The sequence below is a fragment of the Mastigoproctus giganteus genome, chromosome 2 (genome assembly GCF_048544385.1).
Source record: "Mastigoproctus giganteus isolate SK-2022 chromosome 2, ASM4854438v1, whole genome shotgun sequence".
NCBI classification, from domain to species: domain Eukaryota; kingdom Metazoa; phylum Arthropoda; class Arachnida; order Uropygi; family Thelyphonidae; genus Mastigoproctus; species Mastigoproctus giganteus.
In genome coordinates, this window is record NC_143576.1 from 7,146,321 (window position 1) to 7,163,332 (window position 17,012).

General features: G+C 35.7%; 1 protein-coding gene across 1 annotated transcript in view; it reads left to right on the forward strand.

Moving 5' to 3' along the window:
* Nucleotides 1-17,012, forward strand: part of LOC150089139 (RING finger and transmembrane domain-containing protein 2-like) — a 147,562-nt gene that overhangs the window by 105,885 nt on the left and 24,665 nt on the right. The window contains exon 8 of the mRNA XM_090390346.1: nucleotides 13,228-13,293. Within this exon, the coding sequence (XP_090246472.1) occupies nucleotides 13,228-13,293 (66 nt within the window). The remainder of the gene's footprint in view (nucleotides 1-13,227; nucleotides 13,294-17,012) is intronic.

Below are 17,012 nucleotides of genomic sequence, written 5' to 3' on the forward strand. Positions count from 1 at the left end.
TTACACTACCAGAAGCCATTGAGGAAAGATCATAGTTAGGGTTAGGAGAATGAACAGGATGGCAGATAAAATTCAGTAATTTACATGTTTATTAAGTCCAAGTTACTCCAGTAAATAAAAATAAATGTCATTCATAAATAAGCATGGCTGCTTAAAATTTCATGAAAAAATGATGGTAGGATGACAAAAATTTGTTAGTCTACTATCTTCAGATAGACGGGTAGGTGGAGTAACACACTAGAGTGGCATCGCATAAAATTAGAAAATTTTATGTGATGCCACTAAAAAAAAAAAAAAAAAAAATTTTTTTAAAAAAAAGCCTTCCAGGTTTTTGGGTCCTGAACATGGGATACCATACTGTAAATACAGAAAAGTCACTACATATATATAAAATAAGATTTACACATACCATTCTTTATTCACAAAATTTCCAAATAGAATTGATTTATTTTATTTAAAAATGAAAAATAAGTACAGGGGGTTCCCGGTATCTGAATATTCATTATCCGAGTCCCTGCAGTTACGAGGATTTGAAAATTAAAGAATTAAAGCTTGAGAAAATTGAGAAAAATTAGAAAATTGAGAAAAATTAGAAAATTGACCAAGCACTTGAATATTTTTTGTAAGAACAATCATGATCATGCAACAAATGTTAAGCGCAAAGTTAAGGACATAACTAAATGCTACGACACAATTTTATCTAAAAAAGTACGGCAAAAAAAACATGAACAACACTGGATTCATTCTTTATTCATACAACTGAAAAATAGTGTAACTTCAATAAGCTTTACTTAACCTTACATTGTGCAACATATTGCAATAAAAAAATATCTAATAAAATAATTTTTTCATTTTTCAGTTCCTTCATCCAGTTTTTACTATGTACAAGTACATAATAAACATTACTATATAATATATGTTAGATACATCATATACAACTCTTAAAGAAAAACAACGGTAGTAGTGTGAAAGGCATCATTTTATCTGTATCTCATATTGTGCTCATCCATCACAACTAGTTGCCCGTGTATTCCACTACCCCGAATAAGTAATGCTTCACTAGCAGAGAAGACTATTGTTACTTATTCTTGGTGGGCACCACCACCACCCACCCAGACGGCACCATTTGAAAAATGGTATGGGTTAAAATACTGTGTTATCCACATACTGTTCCTATTAGACTTAGGAAAGCAAAAAGATGTAGGAAAGTGATAGTAGAAGAGGAAGAAATGCCGTCGAAAAAAGAACAGTTAGTCCCACTCACTCACTGAACTAAAATCGCTCACAAATCCCCCAAACAGGCAAAACTTCCCCATCCTTCACAATGAGTTACCAAGTATTGCACTACCTCGGATAAGTAACGCTTCACTAATAGAGAAGACTATTGTTACTTATTCTTGGTGAGTACCACCACTCAGACAGCATCGTTTCAAAGCCGGTTGGCTTTTCATCGGCTTTTCACCCACCGATGAAAAGCCAACAAGCCTTGAAACGGTGCCGTCTGGGTGGTGGTGCTCACCAAGAATAAGTAACAATAGTCTTCTCTGTTAGTGAAGCATTACTTATTTGAGGTAGTGCAATACATGGGCAACTCGTTGTGAAGGATGAGTGCAATATGAGATGCAGATGAAATGATGCCTTTCACACTACTACTGTAGTTTTTCTTTAAGAGTTGTCTATAGTGTATCTACACCGATATTATATAGATATAGACTGCTTTTTTTGTAAAAAAAAATAGGTGCCGGGTACTCATTCTTTGCTATCAGGAAAAATTAAAAGGACATGAAAATTACAGTACTCTAAAAAAGTATTTCCTGATATTTTTACTTATAGTAATGTTTTGGGAATAAGAACAACAAATTAAGTATATTAACACAGTTTATTAAGCATAAATTTATTATTCAAGTATATAAAAAATAAGTAATAAGTAAAAATAATTTCATAATAAAGTTTTTATAGAATATTCCAAATTTTCATTGAGTTCTCATCCAACACACTTCTTTTCTTACTATTTGTGCCTGTTGATGAATGACGTTTCCGAAGCAGCCACCAATTGACATATTTTCTGGATCAAAGTGTGTCACCGGTGGGCCTACAATTTTAAGAAAATAGAAATGAAGAAATTGTTTTTGTCATCAATGAAGCTCTGGTTGGGCTGACGATCATGATTCATTTGTGAAAATCCTTGTTCATATTCACTCGATGAAATTGGAATCATACTCAAGAGCATTCATCAAATGCTCTTCAATTTTTCCGAAACTGTCTTTTCGATTAGGTATTCTCGAAATCCACGAATTGTATCTCTTTCATTTAATTGAAGCCTAATTGACAATTTTCTAACTTCATTTTCGTCAAATGCCAAATTTTCACATTTCAAAGGTTTAATACCTTCGTTTTCCTCATTTTCCTTCTCTCGTCATTGATATTGTCAGTAGTTCTTAAATTAGAATTTTTTCTTTTTTTTTATTATTTTTTTTAACTGTCTAAAATGTAATTGTCATTCGGATATTCAGCTACTGTGACCATGTAAACAGAGATAGGAAAAATTTATGGAAAAATGTGGATAACACACTTCCGCCAAGCAATAGATGATTATTTGTCGAAGTAAAATTAAATCACTCTCCTAATTCTCAAACGGGGCGCTTACACTTGATTCACAGTGGTGTCCAACCTACGGCCCCGCGGAAACTGAATACAGCATTTTAAATTTTTTTAATTATCGAAAAATTAAAAAATTCTTATTAAATGTTTTGTTTAGTAAATGTAATCTTGTATTGTACTTAAGAAAATTTTCGAATATTTTCAATTTTAGATTCATCATTGCTTTTATTTATTCACCTTATATTCATCTTAAGCAGTGATCCTTTTGGGGTTGTAAATTTTCTAAAGTGAGCATTTAAAAGCAAAAGTAAGGTATTTTTTTTTTTGAAAAACAAAAGAAAGTCATTTTTATGATTTTAATAAAATCTGATATATAAATTAGTGACATAATTTGTTACACATAAAAGTATTGGGAATTTGCATTTTTTATATATAGCCTGAAAATAAAAAACAGTAACATGAAAACAGAAACTTCCTTTTACATGTAACAAGATATGGAAAATGTAACGTACTAATTTTTCTCAAATCACTCAGTGTGGTCCCCAAAAAAATCTAACTTTGAATATGGCACCTGTACTGGAAAAGGTTAGACGCCACTGCAGTAGAAGGTGAGCCAGAGCCCGTTGGGAATACCTCTTGATTTGTTCACTGTTGACCAGCGCAACTTCTCCGTATGTGGGGCAGGTGTTCGGATCGGTTTTACCAGGTACCCCTAAGTTGAAGAATGATAATCCCTTTAGCTCTCTCAATTCTTGCTTAGCAGCAGCACTAATTTCCTAAGTTGCCTGAGGCCAGAAGTGTGAACAGTGCATACCCAGTTAAGTCTCTCCTAAGCCGTTCGTTATATGAAAATTTTATTCGCTCAATGGAAACTATTTTAATAGTTTTAAATTTGCTTTTAAAAGCAAGGCTTTTGTGGATTTATTGGATGATTGTTTTCTACATCAGCATGTTCGGGAGGCAACTAGAGGGAGGAATACTCTTGATTTGATTATCAGCAGTGATTCTTCATGCATTAAGAATCTGCAGATAAATGAACCACTAGGTGGCAGTGATTACAGTGTGCTGAAGTGGGATTTACTCAAAGAGGTAACTACCATTAGGGGTAAAGGGAAGGGTTATTGCTTTCGTAAAGGCGACTATGATGGACTGAGACAGTATTTAAATTCTATACAGTGGGACCAACTGATGATGTTACCAACAGCCAATGCAAAATGGGAAGCATTCAAAGAACTTATCTTGGAAGCTACTAGGCTTTACAAACCAACTAAGAAATATTGTTCAAGGTTTCGGCCTAAATGGATGTCAGATGAACTGATGAGGCATATGGCAGAGAAGAAACATGCATGGGATACATACAAATTAACACATGACACAGAAGCCTATGATAGATACAAGTTGATCTGTAACCAAGTTACAGAGGATGTTAGGCAGGCGAAGGCAGATTACAAGAAATCTTTGGCAAGGGATGCAAAGAAAAACAGCAAAGAGTTCTTTACTTATGTAAACTCTAGAAGGAAGGAGATGAATCAGATTGGTCCACTTGATATCGATGGGTAAAATGTTGATTATCCTGCTCAGGTAGCTAACAAACTAAATGAATATTTTGCATCGACATTCACACATGAGGAGTTATTTAGCGAGGGGAAAGCCAGAGGTGTATTCAACTCTAGCAGTAAGCTAGAGAATCTTGTAATAACTGAGAGTAAAGTGGAGGAGAAATTATTGAAGATAAACACAAGAAAGGCACCCGGGGTGGATGGGATCTATCCAGTTATATTAAAGGAGACAGCAAAGGAAGTAAGCAAACCCTTAGCCATAATTATGAGAGCTTCCTTGGACTCAGGGGAGGTACCCACAGACTGGAGATGTTCAAATGACACCCCAATTCACAAAGGAGGATCAAAGGCTGACACAAGTAATTATAGACCTGTGAGTTCAACTTCTGTTCTAGGAAAATTAATGGAGGCACTAGTTAAAGAAGCACTGCAGGATCATTTAGACAAGACTTCAGCTATAGCTCGGACACAGCATGGTTTTGTTAAGGGGAAGTCATGCCTGACCAATTTGATTGGATATTATGATGCAGTCACAAAGGAACTGGATGCAGGGAATAACTTTGATATTATATACTTGGATCTTAGAAAGGCTTTTGATACTGTTGCACATGGAAGACTGCTGCACAAATTGGAGCAGTGTGGCATTGGAGGCAAATTGCTGCTGTAGAAAAAGGGGTGGCTGAGGGGGAGAAGACAGAGAGCGGTAATCAATGGACACTGCTCGTCGTGGACTAATGTTATTAGTGGAGTCCCTCGGGGTTCAGTGTTGGGTCCATTATCGTTTTCTGTATTCATAAATGATATTGATGAGGGTATATCAAGCTTAATGTCAAAGTTTGCAGACGATACAAAGGTAGGCAGGGTTGTCAAGGACACTACTCACACTATGCTGCTGCAACAGGATCTGGAAAGGTTGAGCAGATGTGCTGAGAGGTGACAAATGTGTGGTACTACACTGACAGTGGTAGAGAATGAAAGGGACCTGGGGGTGGTTGTGCAGGCAGATATGAAGTTCTCTGAGCAGTGCAGACGGGCTGCAAGAGTAGCTCATGGTGTGTTGTCAATGATATATAGGAATTTTTCTAGCAGGGATAAGGAGGTGATTATTCCCTTGTACAAGGCAATGGTCAGGCCACACCTAGAGTACTGTATACAAGTCTGGAGGCCTCATTTGAAGAAGGATGTAGAGCTGCTGGAACTAGTACAGAGAAGGGCAACAAGATTAGTGAATGGAACAAAGGGGTGCTCTTACGAAGAAAGGCTTAAGTTTTGCAAATTACAGTGTCTGGAGACTAGGCACCGGCGAGGTGATCTGATAGAGGTGTATAAAGCCCTGAATGGTTTGAGTATGCTCAATGCTGATGGGATTCTTCCTCTTGTTCAGAATAATCACCTGAGAGGGCATAAATTCAAATTGAGAAAAGACAGATGTAGGATAGACGTGAGGAAATTTGCCTTTAGCCAGCAGGTGGTTGGTTGGTGGAATAGACTTCCATCCCTTGTCGTGGAAGTTGATAGCCTAAATAAGTTTAAGGCTCAGCTGGACAGGTATTTCGAACGAACAGAGGGGTGAAGTGGAAGTGGTTATTTTTTATTTATTTATTTTATTTTATTTTTTGGGCTGATGCTGCATAAGCTTGCTTTCTTGCATCAAATGCCTCTACTAATGCTAATGTAGAAAATATCTTAATATAGACAGTGAAAAATGCAAATTTAGTTAAATAAATAAGCTTATTTGAAAAGTAGGTAAATGTGTGAAAAAATTTACGGAATATCACAAATTTCAAAATGTACAGCATCGAAATGTCACACGAATACGGTTAATAAAGGTGCCGGTATGCCGTACCGTTACGTACCATCCCAAAAAAAAGCACTGGATATAGATTCTTAAACTCTTAAAATATTATGCCTAAGTTGCATTTAGTTTTATTTAAATAATAAACATTATGAAAATTTGGTCCCCGTTTTAAGTGGATTTGTTTTAAGTAGAATTTTCTGGAACCAATTATCCTCGGATAACGAGGATTCCCTGTAACTTAAATTACTAGTAATAATTAAAATCCACACACAGAATTATTTACATGAAAGATTCATTCATTTTTAATTACACTACTAGTTGAGGTAGATGATTCTTGTTTTAGATTTTTTACACTCCTGTCTTCTGAAGATTTCTGATTTTGAAAAAATATATGAAGATCTAACTCTCTGTCACTTAAAAGTGCTTTAGCACATCTAAGTGACCCTGCTGTGTAATCTATTTCTTGTTTGTACTCTGGCACAACACTATGGCTGCATTCACACACAATATTGAAGCAGATATGCCAGTGCATGAGGAAGAGTTTGCAGCCTCTGTGAATATACAATTGACAAACAGAAGGCCAGTAACACAGCGGGTGTCAGAAGATAGTTGTGGATGACTTGTGTAAGGGAAAGGCACCAGAAATTAACAAAGTGCATGAAAACATTAATGAGGTGATGGCTTGGTTAGAACATCAGAGTGATAGTGAGCATCTTCATTTATTGCATCTGACAACTATTAAGAATTATGTACTGAAAAAAACCCTGTCATCAGTTCCAGCAAACTAAATTACATTGAACCTATAATGTCATCTAATTCAATGACTATTTCAGAACGGATGCATAAAATGTAAACCATAATATGTATTAGTAAAATGTAAAGGCAATGATATAACCTTTAATACTTGATCTTTTAGTCTGTATACTCAACATTAGTAAATAACTTATTTATTTACTAAGTAAAGTGTATTTATGTTAAAAAACACAAATCCAAAATTTTTTTGGCTATAATGCACTTCACTTATAATACAGGTATTAAAGTTGTTACTTCACACCTGCGTTATATCCAGGTTGCACTGTATGTAAAACCCTCAGGTGCATGGCTGGCAGAAGGGTTCCCTGTGTGCAGCATAGAAAGAACTCTACTGCCAGCCCTATAATGTCATCCGATTCATAGGCAATAATCAGGTTTAGAATATTCCTGCCCCTGGTACTTTCTCCTAACTTGCTGTTACAAATAAAAATTATTTACTTGATTTAAAAATTTTTGATCGACTTGTGAGTTTCCTACCCACTTGTTCTAATTTATTAGAAAAACTGAAATTTCCTATAATAATAATACATTCACATTTTCTTAACAATCCTATTTGCATGTAGAGACTGATCATAATCTTCACAATCTTCTTCACTGTAGATTACAATCACTTCCATTATAACTTTGCTTACAGTTAACTCACAGACACAGATTCTGTATTGGTATGCATACCTGCTTGAATCCAAAAATGTTTTTGTTGGCTCAGGCTGCATTTGATAAGAAGCATGTCCCCACCTCCCCTTCTATCTTCTCTATCCTTCCTTCCTAAATATCTTGTATATATCATAGCGAAACTCATTATCTCCTGTTTCTGGGTGGCACCATGTTTATTTTAGCCTTGTTTTACCAGCATTAGTTGTCCTAACCAGGAGTTTGAATTCGCTCATTTTATTGATGATACTCCTAAATTACTGTGTATGTGGCTAAGACTAAATGTCACACTCCAATACACCTTTGAAGTTATTTAAGGTGTGTCCGTAGCATGTGTTTCCCATTTTTTTGAAATGCAACTACTCTCAGAACATTTTCCCTATATATCTTCTAATTCCTGGGAAGGTTTTGGGCCTAGTTCTGATACCATCGTCCCCTCCATCAGTTCACTTGTGGACCTTTGTACCAAATTTCATGTAGATGGATTGGCTCACTTACCCTATGTACACATCTCTCCTTAAGAAGTACCACACAAATCCATATTTTAGCTACCCATCATTTGAATATACCATATGGTTAAGATCCTTCGAGTTTATCCATTTCTCCTATAAGTTATTTCTGGTTTTTCAGCCCACACAAAGTGCAAATTACCTGTGAACACACACGATAAGCCCAGTACCATAAAAACAGTAATTTGAATTTTATTGCTACATATAAGATAATAGGAAGTTTGTGTGTGGCAGTTTGGTTTTCTGAAAAAAGGGGTAGTTGCTCTAGAAGTAATTAAACCAGAAGGCTCATCAAACACTCTTCTATCTGCTTCAGTGCTAGAACGTCCCCTAATGCATCTGGCTGCATGAAGGGATCACTGAGAACAAAATGCAGTGGTCTCACAGGAGGTAACACATTATTAACAGATCAATTGTCAGGAAAACAAGGAATATTTTTTGCAATAAGGATATGTGAAACAGGACCAGAGTGTGTCTGCCAAGAACAACAGTTAATGACATTGTAGTGCAGTTGTCATTGATTATTATTATAATTAGCCATATGGTGCAAGGAAGCCTGGGGCTTTTGTGAGAGAGAGAGAAAACAAGAGTCAGAAATAGAAGGGAATCACCAAGAAAGAGAAGAATGATGATATCCAGCTCAGGACCCTAGGTGTGCCAAACCCATGCTCACCATGCTGGTGAGCATGGGCCTCTGGTGTCTGGAATTTTCCCAAGCATGCTAATAGGTAGTACATAACAAGAGTCCTTGTCAATCATTTTGGACCTGGAGAAACTGTGCAAAGAGTAAAATTTTTTTCTCAGTATAGCTTGCACTTGTTAACAAAAGGAACTGTTTTTTTATACAGATGAAAAATGTGCAAGAATGTGCAAGACTGGTGAGATACGAATTTTATTAAGAATTACAAATAGGAATGTTTTTGATAGAGTTGAATCTTTTATATATGAATACAAGGTGTGCAAGAATATTTGCAGATGCTCAAGTGAGTGTTATTGGTTTGGTAAACTACTAGGTTTGGGGGATATACAGGCTATTCTGGAAGCCTCATTTAGGTTAGTCTCCCAGGATTCAGTGGCCATTTATAATTATAATCGGCTTTCCTTTTGTCCATAGCAATAGCTTGTCCCCAATGTTACAATGCGTCAATTTGTGCAGCAGTCTTGCATCAGATTGGTTAGACATGATCTCTTCTTAACAAATCCTCACCGATTTCCACATAACTGCATTCTGTCAAGATGATCCTGCAGTACTTCTTTATACACTGACTTTTATTTTCCCTGGAACAGAAGTGAAGCTTATACTTCATCCTTTGATCACTCCCCTTTGTGAATAGGAGAGATATTTACTAACCTCTTTTGCTGCTGCTTTTAATATAACTGGATAGATTCCATTAGCCCAAGTGCCTTATTTACTTTTAGCTTCAACTGTTTCTCTTCTACTTTCCTCTCAGTCATTACTTGCTTGTATCTTAATGATAGAAGTATAGTAAATAAATTTGATGACTTTGAATTATTGGTTAAGTCATTATGTGCTGACGTTATAGGCATAACAGAAACATTGTGTGTTACTCTGATATTTGAGAATGCAGAATTTTAATATGGTAATTATATGTGTATAGAAAGTACAGCATAGTATTAGGGGTGGAGTGATGCTTTTAGTTCAGAAGCACTCTAAAAAACATTTCAGCTCCTCATGCAGTCCTTGATGGTGAACATTTGGTTATCGTTCAACAACCTTGAAAAAAATATCTGCTGATAATTGACACGTGCTGAGGTTACCTGGCATGTTAAGTTAATCAATAATTTTTTGCATGGTTAATTGCCAATCAGATTGAATTTTTTTCACATACTTTAGCAGCTTTTTCAGTTATTGCCTGAATTTGAAGGTTGATCTTAACCTTGTCATCTTCAACAGTTTCTTGGTTATTTCGGAAACATTTCTTCCAGTGATAAATGGCAGCCTTACTTAAACAAGCATCACCAAATGCAGTTATTAACATCTGGAGGATTTCCACGGTGAGTTTTTCCACTCTTCACACAAAACTCAATGCACACACATTTCACTTTTGAATCCATTATGATCACACACTTATATATGTTCATTTTAAGGACATTATAAGAAAATAATGTTTGGCACTTTAATTTAAGAACTGATGTAGCACCTCCCTTCAATAATTATGTCAGTTTCAGGATTTGATGATTTCCACTCTCCCCCCCCCGTTTTTTTTTTTTTTTTTTTGTCATGATTAGGTTTATTTCGTTTGAGTTGACATATTTGTATTTAGTATCATTAAATATCATTTTTTATCATTAAGAAAGACTTGCATTGATATATGGTTTTATGGTATTTTATCAGTAAAGATGGCTTTCCATTATCTTTCTTTAGTAAGTTTCTGACTGAACCCCATCCCATTCTATCCAGAATTAAATAGTTGACTAGATGATTTAAAAAGATGTCTAACACAGTAATCACTTCAGGACTTACCATTAGGCCTAGCTCTTCAATGAAACATTTGTATGAAGGGTGGTACTTGTATATCATGGAATCATGTTTTCAGACCTAAAATTTGGGCAGAAACCACATCGGGATTATTTCTTGATATAGGCAAAAGTATTCCCAAGTGATTCTATTATATGTTTGATTACTGATTAATTTTTCAGAACTATGGAATTTAAAATGTATTGCTTTCAATCAGAGAATCAAATAATGACATCTATCCAAAGCAATTCCCCAATGTTCCTTTCATCATTTAAATTACTGCCTTCGAACCTATTAGCCACAGTCGGCATGGCGATAGAGATGTGAAAACTTCCCATTAGAAGGTTCTGACTTTGTTATTTTAATGTTAAAATTGGATTTTAGGAAACTAACAATCTGCGATGCTAAAGTGCACCTTCACTATTTCTAGTTAATAATTTTAAATTCTTTACTTTCATGCATTATATCAAATGGGATTCAGAGGTGTGTTTTTTTAAAATATACAAAAGTTCTGACTGAGTTAGAATAGGCCACAAACTTAAGGCTTACAGCCAAAAAATTTGTGTACTATTAAATAAATAAATAATCACTGAACTGGAACCTTATTTTTCACCTTTATAATCAACCTCTGTGGCATCCATAACCATTCAACTTCGACATATGCTGCTTGATATCATTTTGGAGGAGCAGGGAGTGGCTTTGCCACTCCTTGCTCCTCCAAAGTGACAAAACTACTGTTAGTTAATTACATTGAATTACACAGAGGGCATAGTAAATCTTTCAGCATGACTTTTCCTTTACATGAGGGATCAACAGACCTCAGAGAATTTGACCAATAAACTAAATACTGCCCATTTACTCATTTTGATTAACTAAAAATTCAAATGTATAGAGAATGATAACTTTTAATTTTTTAACTGAAAAAATTGTAAATAAAAATGTATTTTATTACTTTTTCATATATCATTATACTATTCTATATCAGGTAATAATCTTATTTGTTTTTTTTTTTAATTTTGTTTCCTGTTTTGTCCCTGAAAAACATTATGAATATTCTGTGCCCAAATAAAATAATTGTGTAACTGATATCATGAAATCAGATAAAATGCAACAACAATTTTATTTATATAATAAAGTGCTCATGTTTTTTTTTTTTTTTTTTTGTGGCATTCCACATTATGAAGGTGGAAATCAAAACCTGCTGGTGCAAAAAGTTGCTTACGCCTTCTTTAAATGATATATATCTAACATTGTTGAATATACAGGGTGTCTCAAAAATACATGGCATAACTTCAGGAATTAGTTCCTCATATGTAGACAATAAAAACATTTTATATCAACATAGTTCCGGAAATGCTTGGTTCCAGAGTTATTAACTGGAATGTCTTATCTCCCGCAGGTGATTTCCTTCATCACAAGGTACTGACAGAATCTAGTGGTTTTCCATTCCGACCATGTACTCAAATCAGGAGCAAGTGGATATGCACTTTATGTACGGTTTGGCGGACGGCAATGCTCTGGACGCTCGTCGTTTGTACCACGAAAGGTTCCCAGAATGAAGATGTCCAGACAGGAAAACGTTTGAAGGTATCAGGTATCCATCGCCACCTTTATGAACATGGGACCTTTGCACCTCGTGCTGCTGACAGAGGATAACCAAGATCTAAGACTCCTGAAGTAGAGGAGGAGATTTTGGATGCTGTGCATGCCACTCCTGGAATCAGCTCACACAGAATAGCAATGCAACTGGCTGTTCAACATTTGACTATTTGGAGAGTGTTGCGAAAACATCAACTGTATCCTTACCATCTGCAACGGGTACAGGCCTTGTCACCAGACGATTACCCTGTGTGAGTAATGTTCTGCCAGTGGTTCTTGCAGCAGTGTGGTACAACTCTTCACTTTCCTGCCTTAGTGATATTCACAGATGAAGCACAGTTCACATGAGACAGAATCCCAAACTTTCACAATCAGCTTGTATGGGCTGAGGAAAACGCACATGCAATTCTTCCATCACATCACCAACAGCAGTTCAGCCTCAACATCTGGGTGGGTGTTTTTGGTGATAAGTTATTTGGGCCCCATGTACTTCCAAACAAACTTACAGGGCAGGCATAGAGAAACTTTCTGGAAAACAACATGCCTGATTTCTTGGAAGACACGCCACTGATCATTTGTCAACAAGCATTTCAGCCACCTAGCCTGCAGTTACCTGAATCGAAGGTTTCCCAGTCAGTGGATAGGTAGCGGTGGACCAACTGCCTGGCCTCCACGCTCACTGATTTAAACCAACTAGATTTCTTCTTGTGGGGCCATTTGAAGTCATTGGTGTATTTGACTCTGGTAGCTGGTGTGGAAACTCTCTACAATCGAATTGTGGCAGGTTGTGAGACAATACGAAACACTCCAGGAATTTGGTATCGTCTTCACGAGTCCATGAAACGTCGATGTGAGGTCTGTATTCAGGCAGAAGGTGGAACATTTTGAACAATTACTATAAGGTGATGTGAACAGTTAAGTGTCATAGACAGACCAAAACTCGGAAACCAAGTATTTTTGGAACTATGTTGATATATTTTTATTGTCTACATATGAGGAACTCATTCCTGAAGTTATGCAGTGTATTTTTGAGACACCCTGTATATTTAGAATTTTTCAGCTCTGGTAGTATTATTGTTGCCATGTGATTAATATGCCTTCGATGAATACCCTGAATATTCATTTGTAGACTTTCAAAATTTTAATAATAATATCACTATAGTAATTTAATGTATTGTTGAAATTTTTCTTCTTCAATTTGAATATCTGTTTTTGCAGTGCAAAGATATTGTAAAGAAAACCAAATTATGGAAGAAAGCATTAGGAAGACTACTTCAAAGTGTGGTAAGCTAGATTTACTGATTCCTTTAATAATAAGTTGGATTTTTTTAAATTTATTTATTTATTTATTTTTGTTTGTTTGTTTGTTTGTTATACCTAAAATGAAAAGTTTAAATGAGGTGAAAAAAAAAACATGGAGTTAGAAAATGAGGATTAAAAAATGAGCAGGTGCTTTTGTTCATATTACATCTTTTTTAAAAGAAGAGAGACAATAACTTCTTGAAAATAGATTGATTGGTATATTTTGCATAACAAATGGAATTACTACTAAGTGGGTTTAGTAATGACACTTTACCACGTGAAATTACATAAACTATTTAATTAGTACTATTGAGAGGACAATTATCACAATACACCCAAATAGTCCCAACAATCAAATAAATTGGCTACATTTCAGATTTCTGTTTTTGAAATCTGTCTTCAGGCTTGGATTTTTTAGGTTAGGATAAGTTTATAACTCTATCTGGAAAATTCAATTGTGATGAGGTAGTAGTAGTACAATAGCATCTCTGTTGGCATAGCTTGGTATCGCTTGCAGCACAGTTTGGCCTTCCGTGGTATTACCATGAATGACCAAAATTTGTTGTCTAGCTATAAGTTGCTTTTAATATTCATCAGTGTCATTAAATATTCAAAGTATCAGTGGATGTCCCCAATATGGGGGAGGGTAAAAAATTGTATTCACCTGTATAAGTAGTTGTGATGGAAAGATGAATTTTTTTTTTTGATACCTTTAAATCTCTATAGCAACCACACAATTTTGGTTTTGATCTGGAAATTCTTTTTTTTTTTTTTTTTTTTCTGTGCAGTGCTGAATGAAGTGAAGGTGAAGTGTCACAATGGACAAAGTGGAATACAGATCAGTAATTCGGTTCCCATTTCTGCAAAGGAAAACTTCCAAAAAAATCCACAAAGAAATGGTTACTTTTTTTGGAGAAGACTGCTCAGGATTGTTTATACCATTTGAATTGTTTATACCATTGTTGCACATTGGTATAAACAATTCAAATGTGGAAGAAACTTAGTTCATGGTGAAGAAATCTCATGATCTTTTTTATTACATCTCTGTAACAAAATAGATTTTTGCAAAAATTGAAGCATTAATTCTGGAAGATTATTAGCATCAAAGAACTAGCTGCAGAGCTACAAATTACTGTTGGGTCTATGGAGAAGATAATCTATCAACAGTTGCATATAAGTAAAGTGTCTACTAGATGGGCTCGAAGACTTGTGATCCCTTACAAGAAGAAGGAAAGGACACAATGTGTATGTGAATTGTTGCTGATATGTCAGGAAAGTCAAAAGGAGTTTTTTTTATGGCTGGTCACCATGGATGAAACTTGGATCCATCACTATGATCCTGAAACTAAATAAATATCAAAACAATGGAATCATGCAGTCACCACCCACAAAAAGGCAAAGTGCAACCAAGTGCTAGCAAGGTGATGCTGTCAGTTTTTTGGGATCAGCATGGTATAATACTAACAGATTACCTTCAAAAGGGCTATACTGTGATGGCAAAGTATTATTACAACTTACTCATAAAGCTACATGTTGCTATTAAAGAAAAAAAATGGGGAAAGCTGCCAAAAGGTGTGTGCCTTCTCCACGATAATGCCCCTGCACATTTCTCACATGTTGCAGTGAGGTGTGCCCACAAATGTGGTTTGAAATATCGCCACATCCTGCTTATTCTCTGAATGTTGCACACTCGGATTTCTTCCTCTTTTCTGCCCTGAAGTCCTTTCTTTGAGGGAAACGCTTCGCTGCTAATAATGAGGTGATTTCTGCTGCTAAGTAGTGGTTTGAAGGACAGAGCACTTCTACAAAACTGGCCTGCAGAAGTGTATTGAGAGGCAGCAAAAATGTCATTTTGTCTTTATGTTAAAAAAGTGTAATACATGGGTTTGTTTCAACCTGTTATCACAACTACTTCTGGATGAATGCAAATCTTTTTTGAACCCCCCCCCCCCCAGTACAGTCTGGACGTTAAGAAAATAATAAACTAAACAAAAGTTTATAACTCTACCATCGTAGACCAAACTGTGCTGAGGTAGTGGTAGGTTTCTGTGATACAACAGGGTCTCTGTTGGCATAGCTTGGTATCTGCTGCAGCACAGTTTGTTCTCCCACGGTAGAGTTATAAACTTATCCTAAACCAAAAATCCATCCCCATAGACTGAGTTCCACACAGAAATCTGAACTGTAGCCAATTTATTTAGTTGTTGGAACTGTTTGGGTTTATTGTAATAACTGTCCTCTCATTCTACATAGAGCAATGAATATATGAAGGCAACAACTTCAAATTGTTTATATTGTAATTGATAAAGTTGTCAGGCAGTGTGCACACTTCGACATTTGTTGTTGTGGAAGTTGATAGGTTGAATAAATTTAAGGAGGAACTGGACAAGTATTTGGAGGGAATGGTGTGATATTTTTTTTTTTTTTTTTTGGCTGATGCTGCATAAGCTCATACACACTTGCTTTCTTGCATCACATGCCACTACTACTACTACTATTTCAAAAAAATATAGTACAAGAAGGATTCCAAGGTACATAAATAATGAGCTAGCTAGTTTAATAGAGCAGATAAAGATGGGATGGGACAGTTACAGAGCAGCATAAAATATTAGCCTAATGCAGCTACAATTTGATCTGTAATAGTGTGACAGAAAAGATTGGCAGAGGGAGATTATGAGAAATTGCTGGGCTAAGAGAGCAAAGAATGGGGACAAGGAGCTTTTTATATATGTGAATACTAAAAAGAGAAGAACAAATCAGATTGGATCCTTTTATGATGGGCGTATTGAAGTCTTAACTAATACAGCTGATATTACAAACAAATTGAACAAGTACATTGCATTGATGTTTACAGACAAAGGCCAATAATAGTGATGAGAAGCTGTGTGAGTGAAGACAGAAAGCACGAAATTAGTGATATTGAAATTTCAGATTATTTATTACAGAATGCATTGAACCATTAAGATTAATTATGAGGACATCTCTGCACTCAGGAGAAATTCCCTTGAATTGGAAAAATGCCAGTGTCACCAGTACATAATGGTGTAGTGAATTCTGACTACAGTGATAGGGAAATTTATGTAATCAATGATCAAGAGTGTAATACTGGATCATTTGAATAGAAATGGAATTTGGAAGAAAAAATTATTATTGTTTTGTAAAGGAAGAATCGTGTTTAAGCAACCTGATAAAACAATTTTGATTTCAGCAAAGCATTTGACATGAGAGGTTACTCTATAGGTCGGAACCCAGGAAAAATCCTTAGATGGATCACGGGGTTGCGATTAATGGTTAGTCTTCAGATTGGGCAAACACGAAAAGTAAAGGTTCCTCAAGGGACCATTGTTGTTTGTGTTTTCTGAAATTATATTGCAAAGGGATACAGGATGCAATGCCTAAATTTGCAGATGATGTCAAGATCAGTTAATAATCAGCACCAGCAGTGCTTCTTCAGGATGACTTAGTTTACTTTAGCTATGACTTTATGCAGCAAAATGTACTGTCTTATACTTGGAGGAATAGCAACCCCAAAACACACCTGGTGGGTTTCTCCACATGAAGCTCTACAAGCAGTGCAGACAGGCAGTAAACAAGACCAATGGTTTCTATTAATGATTTATTGTATATTTGCTTGTAGAGTTGGAGATGTCATAATCCTACTGTATAAGGCAATTGTAAGACCACACTTGATATTCCAAATG